The sequence below is a fragment of the Cygnus atratus genome, chromosome 2 (assembly GCF_013377495.2).
Source record: "Cygnus atratus isolate AKBS03 ecotype Queensland, Australia chromosome 2, CAtr_DNAZoo_HiC_assembly, whole genome shotgun sequence".
Taxonomy (NCBI): domain Eukaryota; kingdom Metazoa; phylum Chordata; class Aves; order Anseriformes; family Anatidae; genus Cygnus; species Cygnus atratus.
Genome location: NC_066363.1, coordinates 59,435,694 through 59,457,110, shown reverse-complemented (window position 1 = coordinate 59,457,110; position 21,417 = coordinate 59,435,694). Strand labels below are relative to the sequence as shown.

General features: G+C 40.9%; 1 protein-coding gene across 3 annotated transcripts in view; it reads right to left on the bottom strand.

Annotated features, from left to right (window-relative positions):
• The window catches only part of GLI3 (GLI family zinc finger 3), a 212,244-nt gene that overhangs the window by 74,773 nt on the left and 116,054 nt on the right, over nucleotides 1–21,417 (bottom strand). For 2 of the 3 annotated variants that reach the window (XM_035552540.1, XM_035552541.2), the window contains exon 5: nucleotides 635–840. In XM_035552540.1, coding sequence (XP_035408433.1) covers nucleotides 635–840 — 206 coding nt within the window. Of the gene's footprint in view, nucleotides 1–634; nucleotides 841–2,842; nucleotides 2,979–21,417 lie in introns of those variants that run through there. The other variant, XM_035552543.1, reaches the window with a different exon arrangement.

Genomic DNA, 21,417 nt, shown 5'->3' with positions numbered 1-21,417 from the left:
ATATAACCTGGACAGTAATAGCCATGGTCCCACCAAGACCTAAAGTATCAACATTTCAAGTATGCTGTCCACCTTTTAAACTAAAGGTGTTTGTCCTTATCATCAGCCACTTCTTTTATTTCAGTTTCATATCTCTGGGCTAGGGTAAATGGAAATAAATCTACAGAACTTTAAACAGAACTATTGACTAAACATACCAAATCAATACATGGTTTACATAACTGAAAAATACTATGTTAATTAACAAGCCTGTGCACTTGAACTCCATGGCACTACATGATTTGCACTCATTAAGAATGTGGCTCAAATCAGTGAAGATGCACAGGGTTTCTTCGAAGATCAAAATCACACCCAGGGTCAGCTCCACAAACAAAAGATGTCACAAGACACACACCACCCTTCCAGCTTAAATTTTGAATGAGGCAAGGCTTTTTTTTTTTCCTGAAGTTTCAACATTTGTGAAATGTACAAATGAGCCGTGATAGGCTGATGAAGTATTGAAACATTTATGACATAATGAATATGTCTGACAAACCTGCTGAAGCTGCTTTGAATGAGGGGGAAAAATGTTGACAAGATTAATATAACTTTAGTTGCTACAATGACAGAAAACAGGAAGCCTGTCTTAACCCACCGTCTGTCGGGCTGAGTCCGCGTGCTGCCGAGATCATGGACAGGGACGGGCTGCTGTGCAGGGACCGGATATAGTCCATGTATGGATTAATGTACGGGTGAGGAGTGCTGAAGGGAGACTCTGATGCTGCAGCAGGATTTCTGTGCGGGGAAATTCTAATGAACGGAAGGTCTGAATACGTTGGGCTAGTAGATAAGGCAGAAGGCCTGGAAGGCAAAAGGAAGAAAGAAAAACAAACAAAAAAACCAGCCAGGTTATCTATATGATAAACAAAAACAGTTTAAAGGTAACACATTTATTTCTTGAAAAAATAACAACTGGGTTGCACATGTAGTAACTTCCACTAAATTCAACTACCTGGCGAGAGAAAGGAAAGGAAATGGATTCTTCTCTGTATCTATTAATAGCAAGATTTCTCTGGCCAGTTTTAACACAAGCTTATATATAGTTTAATTGTTACATCCCTCAATACCATCCATTTCTCCATAGAGTTTAGCAGATAATCGCTTTAATTAGCGTGAAATATGCACCCTGTATACCAGATATTAATTACTGCTGTAATATGGAAGACATACTGAGATACTGAATCACTTACGTCTTTATGACCATGTCTATTGGGAAGAAAGTTTTGAGTTACACTGCACCCACTCCCTTGATTTGCCAGCTTACCCTTCCTGAAAGTGCAAGATTGAATGTCTGTACAGAAATAATTTCAGAAAACTCAAACTTTGTAAGCCATTAAGACAGCTGGGCACTTTGGAGCAATTTTGTTGTCCCTTCCCACAAAAGCTGGTGAAAACTTGGTGGCAAAGGAACAAAGATTGCTGCATGTGTTTGCTTTTAGCCTGGCACCAAAGACTGATGCCTTTAACAAGTCAACAGTAATTAAATACATCACCCATACGAAGGGAGAGCAGTGTTGTATTCTCAGGCTGCGTGTACGAAACTGTGATGAAGCAAGGCTGAAAGTTGAGTTCACAGCTGACAAAAGACAAGAAACTTGCTGTAACCTTCTTCACCATCACACCCTGACGGTATGACAGCGTCAGGACTCAGAGTGAAGACCCTCCTCTCACAGCATCCAGGCTCCAAAGGCACTGGAAGAAGTCCAAATTTCATCAGAAGGGGTTGGAGTGCCTGCCCTTGCCAACCTGCTCTTTGGCAAAAGACAATGATTAAGCCTGTCATGTATTTGCTCTAGTCCAACTGGTTGACCCGAATTAAATGTCTTTTTGTCCCTATTTTTCCAATTAATTTAGCATATATACAACACAGACACAGGCAGCAGCTGTGAGAGCAGCAAGGGCAGCCTGTTCCTTTGATGCTGCTGGCTTACAAAGAATAATAAAACAAGAAATGTATTTTTTTTTCTTTTAACATACACACACTGTGATCAATGGAGATAGTTGTCATCACCTAAAAGGCCAACAGAACATAATCTTACATGGGAGACAATTCTACCCTGCTATCAGCTTGGAAACACTAACCTATGAATGGGACAGATCAAAGTTATGCATTCCTAACAGGATACCAGTTTCCCTGCAACAAAATCCACAAGGGCTCATAAAATCTGGGGAATAAAGACCTTTCCTGTTGTGCTTTTCTCCCTCTTCCCCCTTTCCCTTCCTTATTTGGCTTCTGTGTGTTTCTTGCCCTCACAAGGCTTTTTGCAAGGTAAGCCTTCCACGCATGAAAATACCTCCCTGCTCTGAAGTTTGTTACAGAGCTGCATTGGCTGTGTGCTAGCAGCAGGCATCAGAGCAATCACTCCTTTGGCACCCAGGCAAAGCACCCACGAGAAGTCCAGTCACTCTCCATTCATTGTGTTTAAAATGCACTTAGCAGCAGAAACCAGGAGCAGTTTCCCACCACTGTGCAGAGCAGGCATCCCCTTTCCTCAGAGCACCTTTTCTCTGCATGCTTTTGATTCGCCAGTGTTTTGGAAACACAGCTTTGGTGGAAACACAGCTTTGCTCTGGTTGGTATTGTGAAACCCAAGCAGCCATGAAGCATTAGCTGTCTTGTGGTTCCCTGCCAGGCCAAGGGTGGAATGCAGGAGCCTTGAAACTCATGGCGAAGTAGGAAGCGAAAATACCACAGCTGGATATCACATTACAGGGTGAATTTCCCATCCCAGCAGTGAGGAAAATGCAGTAGTATAGCAAATTCGATACACGTCTAATAAAGAAACTAAGTTTGGAAACTCACAATGTCACTTTACAAATCATTTCTTCTAATGTCGTATAAACTCGGAGCTTGAAACCCAAACAGAGTGCTGGCAAGCAGGAGCCCTGGTGTTATCTGGTGCATATAGAACAGAAAACTGTTAAACAGCTTTTGCAAGAAGGCTGCGAGTCTGTATTATCCTCAGTGATTCGCTCTCCAACTGGCCAACAGCCAGCCGCTGCAGCGGGAGCGAGATGAAGAGCCAGGCTGTCAGCCTCTCCCTTCAGACCCAGTGGGAACCATTCAAGGACACTGGGACTCAACTGCTTCTCTCCTCCTCTGCCCTGCCTTTTCCTCTCCCTCCTCTCCTCCGCGTGCCTGGTGTCTGAGGATGCTACAGAAAGGACACCCATCTGGGTAACATCAATCAGCAGCAGGCACATACGCTGTATTAGCAAAGGCAGAAAGAAGGAGTCATCAGATTCCACATAAAATTCCCGACTCTGGACTCTAATGTTTACTAATCTTCTCTCCAGTATCTGATTTTAACTTGCTGCTAACTTCTCCAACTCAATTCCAGCCTGTGCTTTTCTCACTCCTTTGTGCTTCCAGACACTCCTTTCCTACTGTCCCATTTTCCCTCTGCCTTCATCTGCTCTCAGCTCCCGCTGTCTGAGCCCTCCTGATTTCTTCCAATAAATGGAAAATCCCTTCCTTTCCTTCCCCTTCAAGGTAAACTTCAGCATGGACATCTTTTGAATTGTTTAACTCCCTCCTTCAAACTAAAATATGACTTTTAGAAAGGGTGTAGCCAGACGTGCTTACTCTTAGCTGTTGTTTTCCCGTGCTGCATCTGATCTTATGTTGCAACCTCTTCACATACCAGTAAAGATTGACTTTTGTCCTGTATAAATAACAAACACTACAGCCCAGGATTGGCTCTGCAGACACTGTCAGTGACAAGCAAATCACATCTCCAGATGTGAGTGGCACTCCTCCCCCAACATTTTTATTGCACATGCAGTTCATCACTGGCCTTGGCAAATGGTGCTCTGCCTTGAGTCTGAGGCCATGCCACAGGACACAACAAGCCTTCAGCATGAAAAAAGGCAGGTATGTTTTCAGAGATACTGCTTGACATTTTATGCCTCATTTGTAAACCACGGATAGGCAGGAATTCTGTGCATCTTCTCCTACACAGGGGTTTTCCTCTTCAGCAGCACACTTAGAGCACTAGGGCTTCTTCCAGATCAGGACCTTTGCGTCTGCATCCACAGCTCCTGCAAACTCAAATTTAATACAATGCCTAAGATAGTTTGAACAGTTATTTGAAGACAGAGGTCCCTGGGTTTGTGACATTAGGCTGATTTTATTCTAATCCTCAGTAACCTCGACTACACCTACGCTCCTGACGTATAAGAGAACGCCATGGTTTAACCCAGCAGGCAGCTCAGCACCACACAGACATTTGCTCACCCCCCAATTCCGAGTGGGATCAGAGAGAGAATGGGGGGAAAAAAAAGTTAAAGTTCATGGGTTGAGATGAAGACAGTTAAATGGGACAGAAAAGTAAGAGAAATAATAATAATAGAGTTAATTTTCCTCCTAGTAGCTGGTATGGTGCTGTGTTTGGGATTTAGGTTGAGAATAACGCCGATGTTTTAGTTGTTGCAGAGCAGTGCTTACACTAAGTCACAGACTTTTCAGCTTCTCACACCACCATGCCTGTGAGGAGCCTGGGGGTGCACGAGGAACTGTGAGGGGACAGAACCGGGACAGAGAAGCAGCAGAAAGCAGGGCTGCCTATGTAGGTTTCTCCTTCGTTCTGGCCAGACTGCCTTCCTTTTCATCACAAACATGTCAAAATGCTTTGAATGACACACAACTACTGTACCTAACACAGCACCACCTACCCATCTCCAGTCTGCCAACTTCCCCTTGTCCAGATTCTGATGCTCTGGAGAGTCTCAACCACTCAGCAGGAGACTGGCACGTGCATGCCGAGGCAGTGAGATCAATGTACGGGGAGGCAGGTATATTTTTTCCTATTAGTCATGACACTTTCCCTGATGAATGTTACTGAGGTGTCTGCGGAGTCTTAAAAACTCACATGGTCACACAAGTTCAGCAGCTGCAAACAGAATCAGATGCATGATAAATCACAAAAAGGGTGAAGACACTTTTTTTTTTAATACTTTCTCTGGCCACTGCTGAACTACAGGTGAGCTATAAGTAAGAATTCAGTTATTATTCATAAAACTGGTGTGTCATTTTGTTCTGTTGCTTACAGCTGCAGTGGAGAAACTCTTCACACAAAGACCAACCACCAGCAGCTTTGGAATTCAGCCATCACAAAAACTGAACAAAGTGCAATTCCCTTTTCGGCCTGTGTAACCCTTTCTAAATTGGGGAGAAGGAGAAATACGGTATTCTGAAAGCTGATGTGGCAATCATGAGCTAGTTACATCTATTTCAAAATATCACTACCTAGCATTATTCTGAAATGATCACGTATTTTTTCCATCAGCAGTGAGAGCAAGGGGTTCTCATATCACACGCTTTAGGTTGCTTTTGGTACGTAAGCGTTCGATAAGTTTTCAGTGAAGAAGATCAGATGCTTCAAATACAAGTGGAAATGCTATCCCTTTCTTTGGTGGAAATGGAGAGGCCCACTCAAGCAGGTGAAATACCGCTCTCTGGCTATGAACAGAGTAGTAGCAAAAATCTATAGGTAAGTAAGCAAACACAGAACTTGACTTCATACATGGTCCTTCAGCCACCCCACCTGCTCAGTGCCAAATGGACAGGATTCAGGAGAATAATTTCCAGTCTCTGTCTCTCACCACTGGTGCAGTAGGGTGAGGTAAGAGTTGCCATCTTAGCTCCAGATGTCCATTTAGAGAAGGTGCAGAGCATTCCCTACCCAGCCTTGTTTTCCCTACAAACTTGCACCTGTCCTCCCACCTATGTTTCTGAACTACTCCAAGGGCAGGAATAGTTCAAGGTGCCAAGGAGCAGCAAGAGACAGCTGCCCCTAAGAGAAGGCAAGCCAGGAGCCCTAGATAACCCAGGCACAGGCAATGCACTCAGTCCCACCAGATCTGGGCAGGGTGAGCCAAGCCAGGTGCTGATCACAGGGATCATCAGCAGTCGGAGTTCTAGCAAAGTGATGAACCCCATCCAGGGGCGCAGTCAGGTGCAAAATGAGGGCCAAAGACAGGACTGGAGACAAGCTACATCATAGCTCTGAGGGGTCCATCCAGGAAAACAGGTACCTCCCGAGCAGGCCCCAGGCCCACCCAGGGCCAGAGACAGGCACACCTACAACAGAGCTCAGACAAGGACTGGGGGCCCTGGGCTAAGCTTAAGACGCACTTCTGGGTGCATGTCTGTGGGTGAAGGTCCTAAGTAAGGCTGTTCAATGCAGTTAAGGCCTCTTAGTGGCCTCAGGATCCTCACATCGGTTTTCTTTGCTTTGGAGAGCTGGAACTTCTCTAAAATGTGCCAAGATATCAATATAGTGCACATGGTCCCTGGTTTGGCATCCCCTGCAACTATGAAAAGTACAGTGGGCCCAGATGCATGATGCAACCTCCATGCTTGTCACAGAAGGCACTAAAATAGCAATGTTTCCTGGAAGCAGATTTAAGGCCATTCAGGACAGCCACAAAGGTCTGTGTCACAGGGAAGTCTGGATCAAAATTTTGAGGTTGGTTTGGTGTTAGAGAGGTGATCTGTCACAAATGGCTTCCAAATTGCTTTAAGCTGTGCTTAGGTAAAAACCTCTTCTAAGCATAACCTATCTTAAAAAAAATAATGGTGATTTAAGCATTTCCTGATTTTAGAGGAAACTATAATTCCAGGACTGGATATTTTAATGCCAAGTTTTGTCCTGATAAATTTTTAAATGGCTCTTTTATGAATCTGTTGAAAAATACATTTATATTGAAAACAGCAAGTGATCCTTAACTATAACATTGTAAATATGACACTGAGCTGAGGTTACAGATGGAACAATAATCTATCTCACAGAACAAAGCTTGTCAACGAAGTGGGATGAAATATTGTAATATAACCTAATTTATTATTGCCTTTTCATCCATCTTGTTATATTATGAAAGTGTCAAAGTTCAAACCTCGATATTTAATCATTTAACAGTATGTTATTCAATGCTGGAGGAAGCATTGATGGCATAACTCTCATACCAATGATATCCATGCTGTTTCTCTGATATCTGTTCAATTCAGTCCTGCTTGAAGAATTGAAAAATGTTGAACTCATTAAACTGTCTATGATCCTTTTCTTTTTTACCTTTTTTTTTTTTTAATCTCAAATAATCTTCTGATGGATGCCCCCAAAACGTTAACACTTTTATTTCTAGTAGACCCTGGAAGATGAAATAGCAATAAGTACTTTTCTTGCTAGGTAAATAGTCCTATTTTAAAGCACATAGCTAAATCCCTTTGGTAATACTTCCCATGTTAAATGATTATGCATGTTTAATACCATAACTATTTGTACAGACTGACCATTTTGCACCAGCAGTCAACAACTGGCTAGTAAAAACTTGTCATATTAAGAAAGCTGAATTCTAATATAGTAAGGCTTGACCCTGAAAATACACGTGAGAACAATTCTAATAGTTGTGATTAGCCCAAATGATCAAATTACTCCTCACTGTTACAAGCATATTCATGGTTGTAGGTCCTTGATAAATCAGACTCATGCAACTAATTGTACACCAAAATGATATGGGAAAATCATGAGTCAAACAATCATTCTGCTTCTCAAAATCTTTAGTTGTTATTGTAGGGTTCAATACTATATAAACCTGAATCAATGAGAAACTGTCCGCTGATTTCATTAATAAAATCCTGAAGTGATTGTGAATATACTTTTCATAAGCACAAAGTGCTGACCTAATTCTGCTGCCCTGACAGCCACCAGAAAACCTTCCACTGACTTCAATACAAGGACAGTGAGGACAGCAATGCCTATTTTTAAAATGCAATTCCACAGCTCCTTTTCTCCTTGCACTTCTAACTGAATTTGTTAGCTGTATGGCATTCTTGAAATCAGGACAGCTAAGCAAATGATTTAGAATGTTTGAAGAATTGGAGTTAATTGAATATATGGAAATGCCAGAGCACTCTTCACGTGAAAGAGCTCCAAATACTACAAAGAACTGCACTGTTTACTGTAATTTCCTAATGGTGGAAAGGAAGAGGAGGGAAAATGACAACATGGCAACTCCTAATATGAGAACCTTGATTTCCTATACTCCTTTTCATGTTCCAACACTGGTCAATATTTTGCTTGCTTTTTCTCCTAGATTCATGCTGGCCCTATAGTCAGTATGAGGAAGTAAGTCACAGAAATACATGTGATAGTAACCCTCCATTCAGTAGATACATGTACATATCAATCATGAATGGGTCGGTGCCTATGTAGCTTACTTATAAAAGCAACTAGACCAGGATTTGAAGTACACAGGCCCTGTTCTGTGTTCCATCACTTATCTACTCTGCCACCTTTGACGAGTTTGCTCACTTGCTCTTCAGCTGTTTGCCCAGATGTAAAACTGTGGCAAAGTGCTCAGGAAGTGCTTGGTGTCTACAAGGTCAGACCAATAGACACTATGATATGAATATTTTCTCACTGTGGCAAGGACAGCATCTTACAAAACGGGTGCAGTTCTGGAATGCAAATTCATAAAATATACAAACAACCTAACTTTGGGTTAGATCAGAATTTTTCTCCCTCATAAAGTTAAAAGGTATTATTGCACAGGAAAAGATACAAATGACTGCACAAGCAATGTTTGTGGTGTGGGAAATCATGCAAGACAACCAGCTGATGACCCACAGCAAAAGCATATTACTCTGGTTCGCCTTTCCTTATTTGGGAAGTCTTAACATTATGCAGTTACAGTTAAAAATTGGCTACATTAATCACCACACCAAATCCTTAGTCAGTGACTGCATTCCTTATTTTCAACTGATGGACTGCCTCAATGCAGATCCAGCTTTTTACTTACTTTCTCTGCTACCTGCAATACTTCATAAATAACCCAAACATCAGTTCATGGACTCACTCAAGAGATGTTTATACCATAAAAAAGAGTGTATATTCATTCAATTACTTAATATTTTTAACATTTTGTTTACATAAGGTCAAGCTGTAACGCTGATGACTTTCATCCCAAATTAACACCTGTACACTAAGCAACTGCTACTTCAGATGCCACTGAGCATATTCATTTCTTCATTGCACAAGTGCTGGCTTGGAGTCTTTTTGTGTGTTCCTAAAAAGTGTATGTAGGTACTATATTTATTTTTTTTCAAAATGCACATAAAACCCTGTCTTCTCAATGTTTCTCCAAGTCAAGCTTGGGCTTCATATTTGCACCCTCACATAATGATAATCTCACTGTTAACCTGCTTTCACACACATCAAGACTCACTAGAGTTCATTTGCCAAAACATATTGGCTGTGAAGTCTTCGTCGATCTCCTTGTATTTGCACAACACTCACTCCACAGAGTGCTGACCCTGCACAGAGCTGTTGGACATTACAGCAATGCAAACAATCAATAGAAGTAATGCTAGCCAGATTTGGCCAGCTGGGATTTCCGTTGCTTGTTTTTGGTAGAGCCTTACCAAGGAATTGTTTTAGCTCACTCAGCTCACACTGACTTCTATGAACCATAAATAGAATAAGATCCTGTATCTACACAGCACAGCACAGCCTCAGTGTTGGTACATTTTTCCTCCCCTGTCTTCAGCTGGTTCCAAGTCTAATGACTTGTGGCCACTAATATATCAAGGATAACATATCAATGCTACATTTGATGCACAACTCTTGATTGAAAATACAAAACAGACTCACACTCCAAGCAAATGTTATTCAGATAAGCTCAGAAAATGTGTTGCTACACATTAGACGAGAGACTGCCATGGGCCTCCAATATACCATTCCTTTTTCATGTGGTAGCACAAAGTGCAGGAGGAAAGTCTAAAAGGTCTACAGCATACTAATTATCTGTTGTTATTAATAACAGATCGGACAGTGAAATTACCAGCTGCATTCCTAGAGCAAACTTCCATGCTCTACGATTCGCTTTTGATGCTCTAGAGGTGGTCTCACTTGCTATTCAAATTTTAGCTTCCTCCTGGTTAAAGGCAGGGCACCTGCCATCTCTTGAAGTGTTTAACCACAGAGGCACCATCACAGGAGCATGCGGGTGTATATATAAATCCTGCCTGCGTTCTGCTACCCCTTTCTTCTTTCCTTTCCCCTTCCTCTCCTCCCACAAAACAGCAGGTCAAAGGAGTGTCAGAAGCTTTCTCACACTTAATGCTGTTAAGTCAGCTAATTGAATAAACATTTGTTTAACATTTGCTCCTATTTCACTAATGCACTGTGAGAATGAGAAGAATTTTATTCCCCCTCTCCCCCATCCTCCCCCTTCCTCAGGAGTGCCACTAGCTGTTATCGCAGTGACTAATGTGCTGTATGTGGCCATTATAGTCTTCAACTCTGAAATTACACCCAGGATGAGCGATAGGCTCTGCCTGTATGCTGATTGGAGTTGGATGATGATTGATTAGAAGAAAGTCGGACTATGTAGCCATGCAAAAAGAACTGCAGTAAGCCACAAGCTTAAACACTACAGACCATTTCACCAGTGGCTTCAGAGCTATTTGATGTTTTCACATTAACATTTCTCACATCCAGGTTTGTGCATTTTATCTTTATTCTTTCAAATCCTGAAATTGCTTGGATAAGAGGGTTTTATATATATATTTATACGCATTTCTAAGAGTAGCCTGAACTTTTAGGGGAAATTGAAGAGGCTTTGTGTCAAGTACAGCTAAATCCAGCCTTTCTATATCAAACCCCTGCTAGAAAATTACTGTGCAGATGATAAGGCTGAAAGATATAATAAAAAGTGACTCTACTCAATTACACTGCAATATTGGTATGACTGAATATTTTTCATTCAGGTGACTGATAAAATCACTAAACTGTATTGCAGATAAATAAAGGAGGCTTCTGTCAAGAATAAACACCATTAATCATGAAGTCTCACCCTCTGAGTGGCTGTGCTATGCAACTGCACAAATGCACTATCACAAGTGGCATGTGACCCAGTGCCTCTTTTCTTTCCCCGCTTCCCTGGTGACGCTGTCTTCTTAGGAAACTTTTCTTTTTTTAGTCTATTTACAACATTTTTAAGTCCTGGAATATCTTTACTATTCAAGTTTACAGGCAATTGCAACTGAAATCTAAATTTCAGTGACAATACGTTCAGCTAAAAATTGGTCCTGTGAGACAAAGCGAACCAACTCAGACTGCGGCTGCATGGCTGTAAATCCAGCCTTATAGTGAGAAGTCTGCATTTAAACTGGTGAAGATGAGATCTTTGTAACTCCAAAGGTGAAACAAACAGAAGAATTTTATCAGCTCCCCAAAAGCCTCTTCTTCTTTTCTCCCCAAATCACATTTTCTTACAGGCTGCATCAGATTCGCTGTTTCCAAATAGGTGCCAATAATCTTTTGAACATCCAAAGACAAAATTTCTCATCATCACAAATCTAACTGAACAGAACTGATGGGTTTCCTTTCCAAGAGGGACTTCCAAGCTAAAACTGGACATGTGCTGAAAGAGACTGACTGTTATCCAGCACAAGCACAGTCATATGAAAAGAAAACCAGACAACTTAGGTAACCTTTTTGTAACCTGTTTTAGAGCAAGTGATGATTCAATAGTGGCCATGTTATTAAGCCAGAATGAAGCAGTGCCCTACGCACTAATGAGGTTAAAAAATGTAGTTAGGTCTTCATGTTAAAGGCACTTAGCAAGCAGTTTGCTCGGCAAAGACCAACTGTGTGCTGGAGCAGAGGACTAATCACACAGGCAGGAATCAAATCGACTGGAAGAATTAGGAGACTTGCGGCCCCGAGGAATGTAATTCATGCAGAAAAGCAGTTGTCAGAGCGAGGCCAGGGAACTGTGTGGGAAGAAAGCAAAATAAACAGCTCAACAAAGAAAACAAAGGCGCTCAAATAGTGGCTTTTCTAATGCTTGAGTACACTGAAACTTCAGTGGGTGCGCATGACAAAAACCTCATCAAAGAAGACCTCTATCCAAGTAAATACACCGGTGAATGGTGCAGTGGTTCAAAAACACTCAGAAAATGCCTGAAGGTCTTTTAAAAAATATCCTTGAAGTTGTTATGTACAGAAGAGAAGGCGCACATATGTACATGTATGCGTGACTACGAAAAGAAGAAGAACATCCAAACAGTACAGAGCTAAGAAGAGAGTTGAAATGCTTTCTACAACTCCTCCTCATTTATCTTTTCGCTGTTCACAGATGGGACCAGGATGCAGCCAGCACGCAAACATTGCTCCTGCCCATGTGCACTGATACCCTCTGAGGAAAGACTTCATTGCTCCTTGGGATCCACTCTGACGGTCTGAAGACCAGATTCCTGTATCCACCAGGGGATCGCTTGACCAGAAAGAAGAGGGCAAGCCTGGTGTCAGCCTCACCAATGCTCCTGTGGTATTCTTGGGACGTTTTTCTTGTGATGGGTGGGATTGGTGACAATAACGTCAGACTTTGAAATCAACTGATACTTCAATTTCACAAGTACTCTGCTCTCTTTAAGAACATCATTTCCAACTAATGGGTTATTACGTCCCTAATTTAGTGTTTTGAAATTTTTAGAGAACTAAGCTTTTAGAGTACTTACAAGTACCTCTCTCCTCATTTATTTCCTTCACTGCCATAAGCCCTCTCTGCCCAGCACTTGAGAATGTCACGCTTACTATTGTTTCAGCGAATTTGGGCTTCTCTTCTTCCCTTAACTCCTTCCGCTAAGACAGCAGAAAGCAGGCATTCTTCAGCCCGTTAAAATACCTGAAAAGCCTCTCATGTTACCTCATATGAATACCCCCTTCAAAGTCTGTTTTGTGATGCAAGAAACATTCTTTTTCCAAACTATAAATAAATAAAGCAAACCAAACCCCTCAGCTTTTGTTTCATGCTCCTATTATAAGTCATGTCCACAACATCACAAAAATGAGATTTGGGGAAGAGAAAGGAAGAAAGCTTTTCTTCAATTCTAATTATACATGCTGAAATAAGATCTCAACTGCTTAAAACAAAAGCAAACTGGCAATAACAAAAGACAAATTTGGTGACTGAAGGTCTTTCATAATGCAACTGCTACCAACATTTGTTGGTGAAGGGAACATTTGACAAATTCTAACTTTAAAGGACTACAACCCTAACAGAAACAGTGATGTGAAGGTTCAGCATTAATCATTTCTGTTGAGATGTGGCTGGATTTGCTTCTCATTTCTGTACTAACATTACCAGACAGCCCAAAATTGATATTCACAAGGACTGGCAACTATTACTGAACATAGTGCACCAGCTAGAATTTCTCACCTAACAGTACTACCTGCAGCAAAAACAATTACACGGATGTATAGAAATTACTGTCTGCATAAAATACAGAGGGCATTTTCAGACATGACTCGTCCCACTCCACATCAATCCGTGGCAGCTAATTTGGGGGGGGGGGGGGGAGGGGGGTGGCGGGGATCAGTGGCAGTTCCATGTGCACATATACGCTGTACCGAGGACTGGAAGTCAAGGAGTCACACAGCTGCTTCTCAGCTCTCTGTGAGGATCATTTATCAGAAAACCAAGTGACAGCATTCTCTCTTCCTCCGAGCACCACCACAAACACCAGACAAGCAAAAGATCAGCACCAACATCCAGGAGGGCAGTAGAATTCACAGCTATATGAAGCACAATGTATAGCAAAGGTGAACGCTGAAAAATCGAAGTTTTAAAGGGGAAGAAAGAAATTCTGCAAACAGTTGCTTCCTGTATTTTCCATTCTGGTACCGAAGGTCCAGGTGTGGGGGCTGGCTGGGGTGCAACCAAATCAGAGTGGGAAAATACTCAGTTCTCATGTCAGGCTAAGAAGTTTTCTCTTACATGGGCCAGTTTCTTTATTTGATCTTGCAGGCATTGAAAGCCATTGTGATGCTACATAATCTGCACTACAAGTCGGTTCTCACAAATGTTGAATGTATAATGACTGGAATACCATAGCCGTCAGAAGAAACAAGGGACAAAGACTTCACACTGCAGTTCTTGCTTTATTTGTGTGCAAAACTGGAGTTTAAAAAGCATTCCTTGAGCCAAGCTGTATCTTTTAACAACCTCAAAAACCCCAAATGGGTGGGAGCACCACTTCTACTGGGGCTATAGGGGGAAAATATGTGAAAAACAAGCATTAAGTAAGTGTAAAGCAAATGAATGTTTTGGCAGCATATTTTTAGAGAAGTAGTAAGTTCAGGTTTGAAGTCTTTGACATGCATGCAGTATCTAAGTGCTGGAATCATTATTAATTCCCTAAACACAATAGCTAGCAACGGCTGCAGATGAAAACCCCCAAAAGAACAAATTGGCCAATCTGGGACATAGCTGCACCAGCAGGACAACCTACACATTTGCTACCTCTGCACCTTTGCAATTCAATCTAATCACCGGAGTAGAAACATAGTTTCTAGAAAAGCCTGATGTCCATGGAAGGAGTACAGCAAACCAAGGCAGAGACCAGCTATGCAAGCTTTCCTGGTACTGTCTTGATGCTGTACGCTGATAGTGATCTTCCACAGTGAAGCTGAGAACACCTGATTGCTCCTGGTCATACAGCTCCTGCCCTCCCCACCAAATCTGTCTACAATGTTGTTAAATGGGGCTATTTGTGTTGGTGGCCTCTATAAACTGGACTAGACCATCAGTCTTTTCTTACACAGGCCAGAGAAAAAGCCATGATAAATCTAGGCTGAATTTCAGTAGGAGATACTGGACAGAAAGATGTGTATCTTTAAAGAGAGAGCTACTTAAATCTGATATGTTTAGAAATTCTCTCTCATGTGAAATACTCCCTAATTTTCTGTTGATCCTTAACACCACTGGTCACAGCACCCCATAAATAATGCTTTCAAGAGAAGACAGGTCAGTTCATTCCTTGAGAAGGAACGTATTCCTGGCTCATTTCTTCAGGATGTTTTGCCTCTGTGTCTAACCTGTGCGGGGTCTCCAGAAACTCACCAACATCCCTACAGAGCCAACTAACTATAAATGCAGCCATAACCTACTGCAGGATCAGACCTAGAGCTTCAATGCTTGAAGAGCCTACGCAACATATTCTTGCCTAGTTTTTAATAGCAAGTACATAGGCCCCAGCTTCAATGAAAAGCATCTTCTAAAAGAAAGTCCCAAGTCCTTCTTTGGTCATGTAAACCATCGTAAGAGCAAAAATCAAACTGCATGACATTTTTCTTTAAATCACTTCCTCTATTAATCGATAAAATCAGCCACAAATGTTGGCCCAGTCTACCCTGAGGCACACAGATAAAATACCCATTGAGCACATTCCTACCAGTAGAATTAAGGTCCTTTTTTTTTTACTCTTGCATCATATAATAAAGAATATGCAAGGGGTAGCTAGTTTAGTCTCCTATACCTCAGAAGCACAATCAACAACAGCTTTCTGTTGTTGTTCTGTTTTCTGTTACAAATTTGCAAACAAATATAGATACATACATGCATATAAATAATAAACTGGGTTGAGCGAAGTGTGGCAAATCCAGAAGTAAGGTGGTATTTAACTTCTGCCTTGTCTTTTTTTTGTGAAAAATTCTGAACTAAATTCAATCCATACTCCAAGATTATAGGCCATGATGCCTTTGAGAGAACCCAAGCTGGGGAAAGACTGTGTGACAGTACGATGAAGACGCTCTGTGGTCCTACGCTGCAGACATACTCATTGCTTGCATTTCTTCCAGTTATACCTACTCTCACTTTAGGGACTTCCAATTCACAACACAGAAATCTCACCAGTACACTTAAGAAAGCAGAAAAAGAGAAAGAAAAAAGAATGCTAAGACTGTAACATTTCAGTTCTCTTTGAAGCAAGATTTAACATGAGTGGAAGAATTGTACTGAAAAAAAAGGAGTCTGTCACAGTCCAGTACCTCACAGGCCACTGCAACAAGTTTGACAGCAGCCTCTATAGAGTTGGCTTGCTTCTGGTTCACTGCACGTGAATACCACAGTCAATATCTGCTCACTCGACTAATACTGCTGACTACAGCACAAAGAACACAGGAATTTTGTCCAAGAAACCACAGGCTCTGAGCCTCTGAATGTGCACTATATTTAGAGCTTGCATTCTTTGCAGCTGATAACAGAATGAGATAATATAAATTTCAAGTAGCAAAACTCTGGTATTGCAGCTATTCTATGCATTTTTTGGTTAAATGATAAATTAAGACAATGACCCACTGATTTGCATCCTCCGTGGTTTTTGTGCATGAATATTTTTCCTACTTGTTTTGTTCATGTTTTCCCTCTAATTTTCCATCTTTCTCAGACTCTGAATAGATCCTTCCACTAGTTTTAACTGTAAAAATAAAAATAACTCAGGCCAAGTCCATGATAATAAATCCAAGAAAAGACACTCATCCTATTACATGAAGAGGGTGCACGCACATGCACACAAATGTGCACACTTGTACATATACATGCACACAGGGAGCATCCCAAATGCTCGAAGCCATGCCTAGTTATTCCTCAGTCTACAGCAAAATGTTACATGCGAGAAGGTGTCCTGAGGCATGACTTTGGTGGCCATTCATTTTGCTTCCATCAGCTCTTAATTTATGCTGGTTTGAAAGCCTGCCTTAGGGAACCACTTCTCACTGGCAGCCGGGAATTCGTCTAAGTGCCGTTAACGACCCAGATGGGGTAAAACAGCCAAGTGGCACTGCTGCCCAGTGGTAATACCTTAATGCTGATAAAACTAGAAGCTGTTTCTCTTCAGCACCGTAATCCATGCAAACCACTCTAAGAACCCCTTTCAACTGGATTTATGTCCCCCCAGACGAACCTGTGTCAACCACCCTCTCAGGTGTACTTAATACAATGACCACCAAAGGCTCTTCTCTCTCTTTCCTCCCTTTGCCAGGATCGGTCCTGCAAGCTGTTGTTGCTACCGAGTGACTGTATCGTGAATGGTGGTCAGCCAGCAGCCTGCTGGTGAAAGCACACCTTTCTCGTAAGTCTGGGGACTGCTGTTTCTCTAGCATCTTTGGCTCTCCGTGGGGCAGGAAAGAATACGAGGTGAACCCCACTTGTGCATGCGGCTTTATAGGGTGGCTGTCAGGGCACCAGACAGCCTCTGAGAGCTTGTGATAACAGCAGGAAAAGGCACGGAGAAAGAAAAGGATGAGGTCTGTGTTTATGTTTTTTGTTGTTGTTTTTTTCTTAACATAAGAGATGAATAGAAATTTGGGGAAAGTTTCTACAAAACAATTTTTAACAAAAGAAATCATTGCATTTTACAAGGTCTAGATTTTCCTTCTACATTAGAAGTCTCACCAAAATTTTCCTCGTATTTCAATTGCTATAACTTCCCCAGCCATCCTGAAATCGAGCTCACTGTATAAGAACAAAGACTCTCTGTTAAAGCAATATTTATCTGCTGCTATTGTTTCTCCTTTATAAATCTGTAGTTCCTTAGCATTACAATTAGCTACTCCAGAGAAAATGATTATGTCACAAAGTATTATCCGCAACAGAAACAGATGAATGATGTGAACCAAATTTAATCTGGTGCAGTTAGAGGCAATTCTGTTGGCTTTCATGTAAATGTGCTCACTAGAAATGAGGATGATTTTTAGTGGTGAATCCTCATTTGATCTAGAATTTATTTGCCAGCATAAAAGATCTTTTAAATAAGATACTATTTTCTCAATACTCTCTGTTTTTTTACTAGTAGGAAGCAAACCCAGGAGAAATATAAAGACTTCAACAGAATGTGCAGAATCTTTAGACTAGAGCTTACCTAACCAAATCAATGTAACAGAATTTGTGTAAACCAGCTACATTCAAAAATATTTCCCTGTTTTAATGCATGCACATTTTTTTCTTCCAGCTTTCAGAATCACAAATGTAACAGTAGCACCTAACCATTTTTTTTTGCGATTCAGAATATGCCACCAAACACAGAATTGTTTGTTTTCCAAACTTTCCCCAGTTTCAGATACTTTTTAAAAACACGGTTTGTTTCTGAAGCTGCTCTGCAAGTGTGCTTGCAAAGGAGAATTTATGATCTGAAAGTCTTATGGTAAATATTACTAAACAAGTAGTACCAGCTGAACAGAACACTGATTCACTATTTTAAATGATGCAACACTACATACTGCATGAGAGAGCACAATTCTGGTCTAGACTCAGGCCTCCTCTTCCCCGATTTGTAAAAGGTCTGGCACTGAATGAAAACTCCTGATGATTATGCATGGGCATCCAACCCAGCTATTTTACTTCTATGAATTACCATCAGCACACCACTCTGTCACCAAGAGGCATGTGTGTTGCCTACAGAGCCTACGATGTGCATACCCATGGCATAAACTAAAAAACTAAAATTGAATAAGCTTACCAAGACACCGGACCATAGTGCTTCCTTCCCAAATACTTGCTGTAACAATGTCCTTGGCTATTAACTGCTTATGTTGGTGCTTCACCTTCCCCACTTCCAGGGACAGGTTTCTTGGGGTGCTTCCTGTTCAAGATTTCTCCTTGCTTACAGAAAATGCTTTCATGGATGATTTTGGAAATCTTGTAACTACAGTCATCTTTTCATGATCCTAAGATCTTCCCAGCCTTTATTCTTCAATGGCTACAGGCTAAACCATGAAACTTCTTCCAAGTCTCAAAGTAATTAAAGCCAATTCAACCAGTGATGTTTTTCACACTGGCTGGGGCTCTACTTCCCACTATAAGAGAATCAATGAATCCTCCAACAAACTGAGAAGCTCCTTGTCAAGTCTCTTGCTTAGAGGTACACTGAGATAAAGTGGCAGGTAGAAGATTTAAGAGGTTAAAACACTGAGATTTTTAAAAGAAGAGTTTAGGAAAGAAAGTATAAGGACAAAATCAAAATATCTGTGATAAGGTTGGGAAAATGTCCTATGAACCTTATGGCAAGCAGTTTCTCTCATAATCAAGGACAGTTTGCGAGGCCAACACTTTAGTCTTCTCATATTTGGACATCCCCCATTGTACTGCAAAATCAGAGGGTGATGAAAGCTAAGTGCCTGGGCTTGACTTTTCTTTCTTCTTCACCCTTGTGTAACTGATGTCTGTATAAATTAGATATGAAATAACATATCCAGGAATCAGACTCTCTTTTTATGAACTTGAAGCTGACTGCAAACAGAACACATGCTTTTTTTTTAGTGCCAGTGCATTCACGCAGTTCAAAATACCTGGTTCAGGGGATTACTGCTAGGCACATGCATAATTATCTGCATGTGCATAATTTTGGAGCTTGTGACTGCCAAACTTGGATCCCTGCAAGCCTCAATCAGCAACTAGAAAAAAGGAGCCTGGAGTATTGCTGATTCAAGGAAGTTACAAGACAGCAGCTTTAACTTGCAGCTTCCTCCTTGCAAGTGCAAACTTCCCCGGCCATGAGCGTGCGGGTAACATCGTCTTACTTTCATTTGGATTTCCTTGCTCATGCTCCCTTACTCACAGCCCAGGGCTAACAGAAAATGGGATGGCAAGAGAAAGAGAGATGAAGACTAAATGGATGAACGTTTGAGAACACGCATGGTTCCTGTAGTATGTTCAGCCCTGAAACTTTAACTTTGTACTAGCCTCCTACAACATGCCCATTAACCACTCTGAGGACATGCACAGACACTCTGGAGCCATTCCAGACATTGCCACTTTGCAATTGTCCCCTGCCTCACCTCTGTGGGGTAGACCTCCTTCACAGCCACGAGTGATACCTGGAAATACTACCTCAGGTCTGCGTAAAGGCTGTCCAACCCAACTCTGTAATAAGCAGATCAGGAGAAACCTATTAACGCAGCGCCTTAAAGCTGTTGAGATGAGTGACCACAGACAGTAACTTCTTAAAGCACTGCAGTTAAATCCGTGAGTAAAAGTTTGTCTTTGCCTTTGGAGCTTTCTCTTTCTAACTAATAAAACTCTCATCCTGGCTAAGCCAAATTTTTAAAATTGTGGCACTGTAAAGCTATTTACATTTGTGTTGTCATAAAAATAGTCTAGATGCTGTTAGTCCTCTTCTGCCCACTGCTAACAACTCATTCCAACAAAGACATCAGATGACTAAGAGCTAGCTAACAGCAAATTTATGATTTGGCTCCTAAGGAGTAAAAAAATAAAAATAAAAAAATAGCATGCTCAAAGTATTAATTTATGTTCAAATACCCTCAGCAGCAGCATGATTTTGAATCACTGGACACTACTTGGAGAAGGGGTCTCTCTCTATTGGATGGACTGGCAAATGTCAAGGACTAAAAATGAGCTTAGCTTCAGTTTCTGCTTTAGTACCTGACTTCAGAAATCAATTTTGAAAATTAAGAAAGAGCTACACAAAAGCAACAACAAAGAAAACCAAAACAACCAGTGGGATTATTAAAGCCATGCTTCTTTTGGTATGTTTTAATCATATGATATTTAACAAGTAATTTATCTTGCTAGTTCAATGAAAAGTAGTAAAACTGAATTACAGTTTACTGGAAATATCCTGAAAACTAAGATTCATGCCTTGAATTTGAAAAAAAATAATAATAGGAAAACACATGCTCTGGATCCAATTACAGTGTTCATATGTTGCTACTAAAGAACAACTGAAGTTTCATACGTCTTCCCTGAAGTATAAACCGAGGATGTACTGTGGAAATTCCAGGATAACTAAACAGTCCTAACAAACAGGTTTTGGTAACACAAAGTGACATATTTCAGTACATATTCATAAGGGTTGGGGGTTATTATTGGTCTGTAATTGCAGTTGTTCTAACACCTAATAAGCCATGGTTGGAAAAACAAAGGCAGGTTAATTTGTGATTTCCTCTACTCATTCAGAGGCAAATTAAGTGTCAAACAGCTAATACAGAACATATTTCATTTTATGAGATTTTAATTTAATTCTGCACCATATCGTTGATGCCTTAATGTAGGGTGGTTTATCTAAGAAGAAGAGCAATTTATAAACCTCTTTCAATTGAAACCTTTAATGATAGGATATGATAGCATAATTACAGCAATGCCTGCTAGTCCTAGTATACATAAGCATCTGTCAGCAATTCCATCATAAACATAAACCCCTGTTTTAGGGGTTTATAACTCAGTTATAAAATTTGGCTCCAGGGTGAAATTTGGGATATAGTTCTGCCCATCAGCAATTAAACTACAAAAATCATACATATAAATATGTGTATATCTTTAGAGCTGGAAGTACATAAGAGACCTGTAACACCTTAAAAATTCCTCCACTTGTTTTTTTTTTTTTTTTCATTTGGCCACTGTTCAAAACTATGTGCATATGTTGTAGATATCATGTGGTCAAGGCCCCCTCCACATTTTTTCTGCACTTTTTATTCCTAACTAATTTCACTAAGGCTTGACAGGTTCTGGAACACATTTCTAGGAGCTTGGATAATTGGAATTATTCCAATTCTTTTGCTTTTTTTATTTTTATAT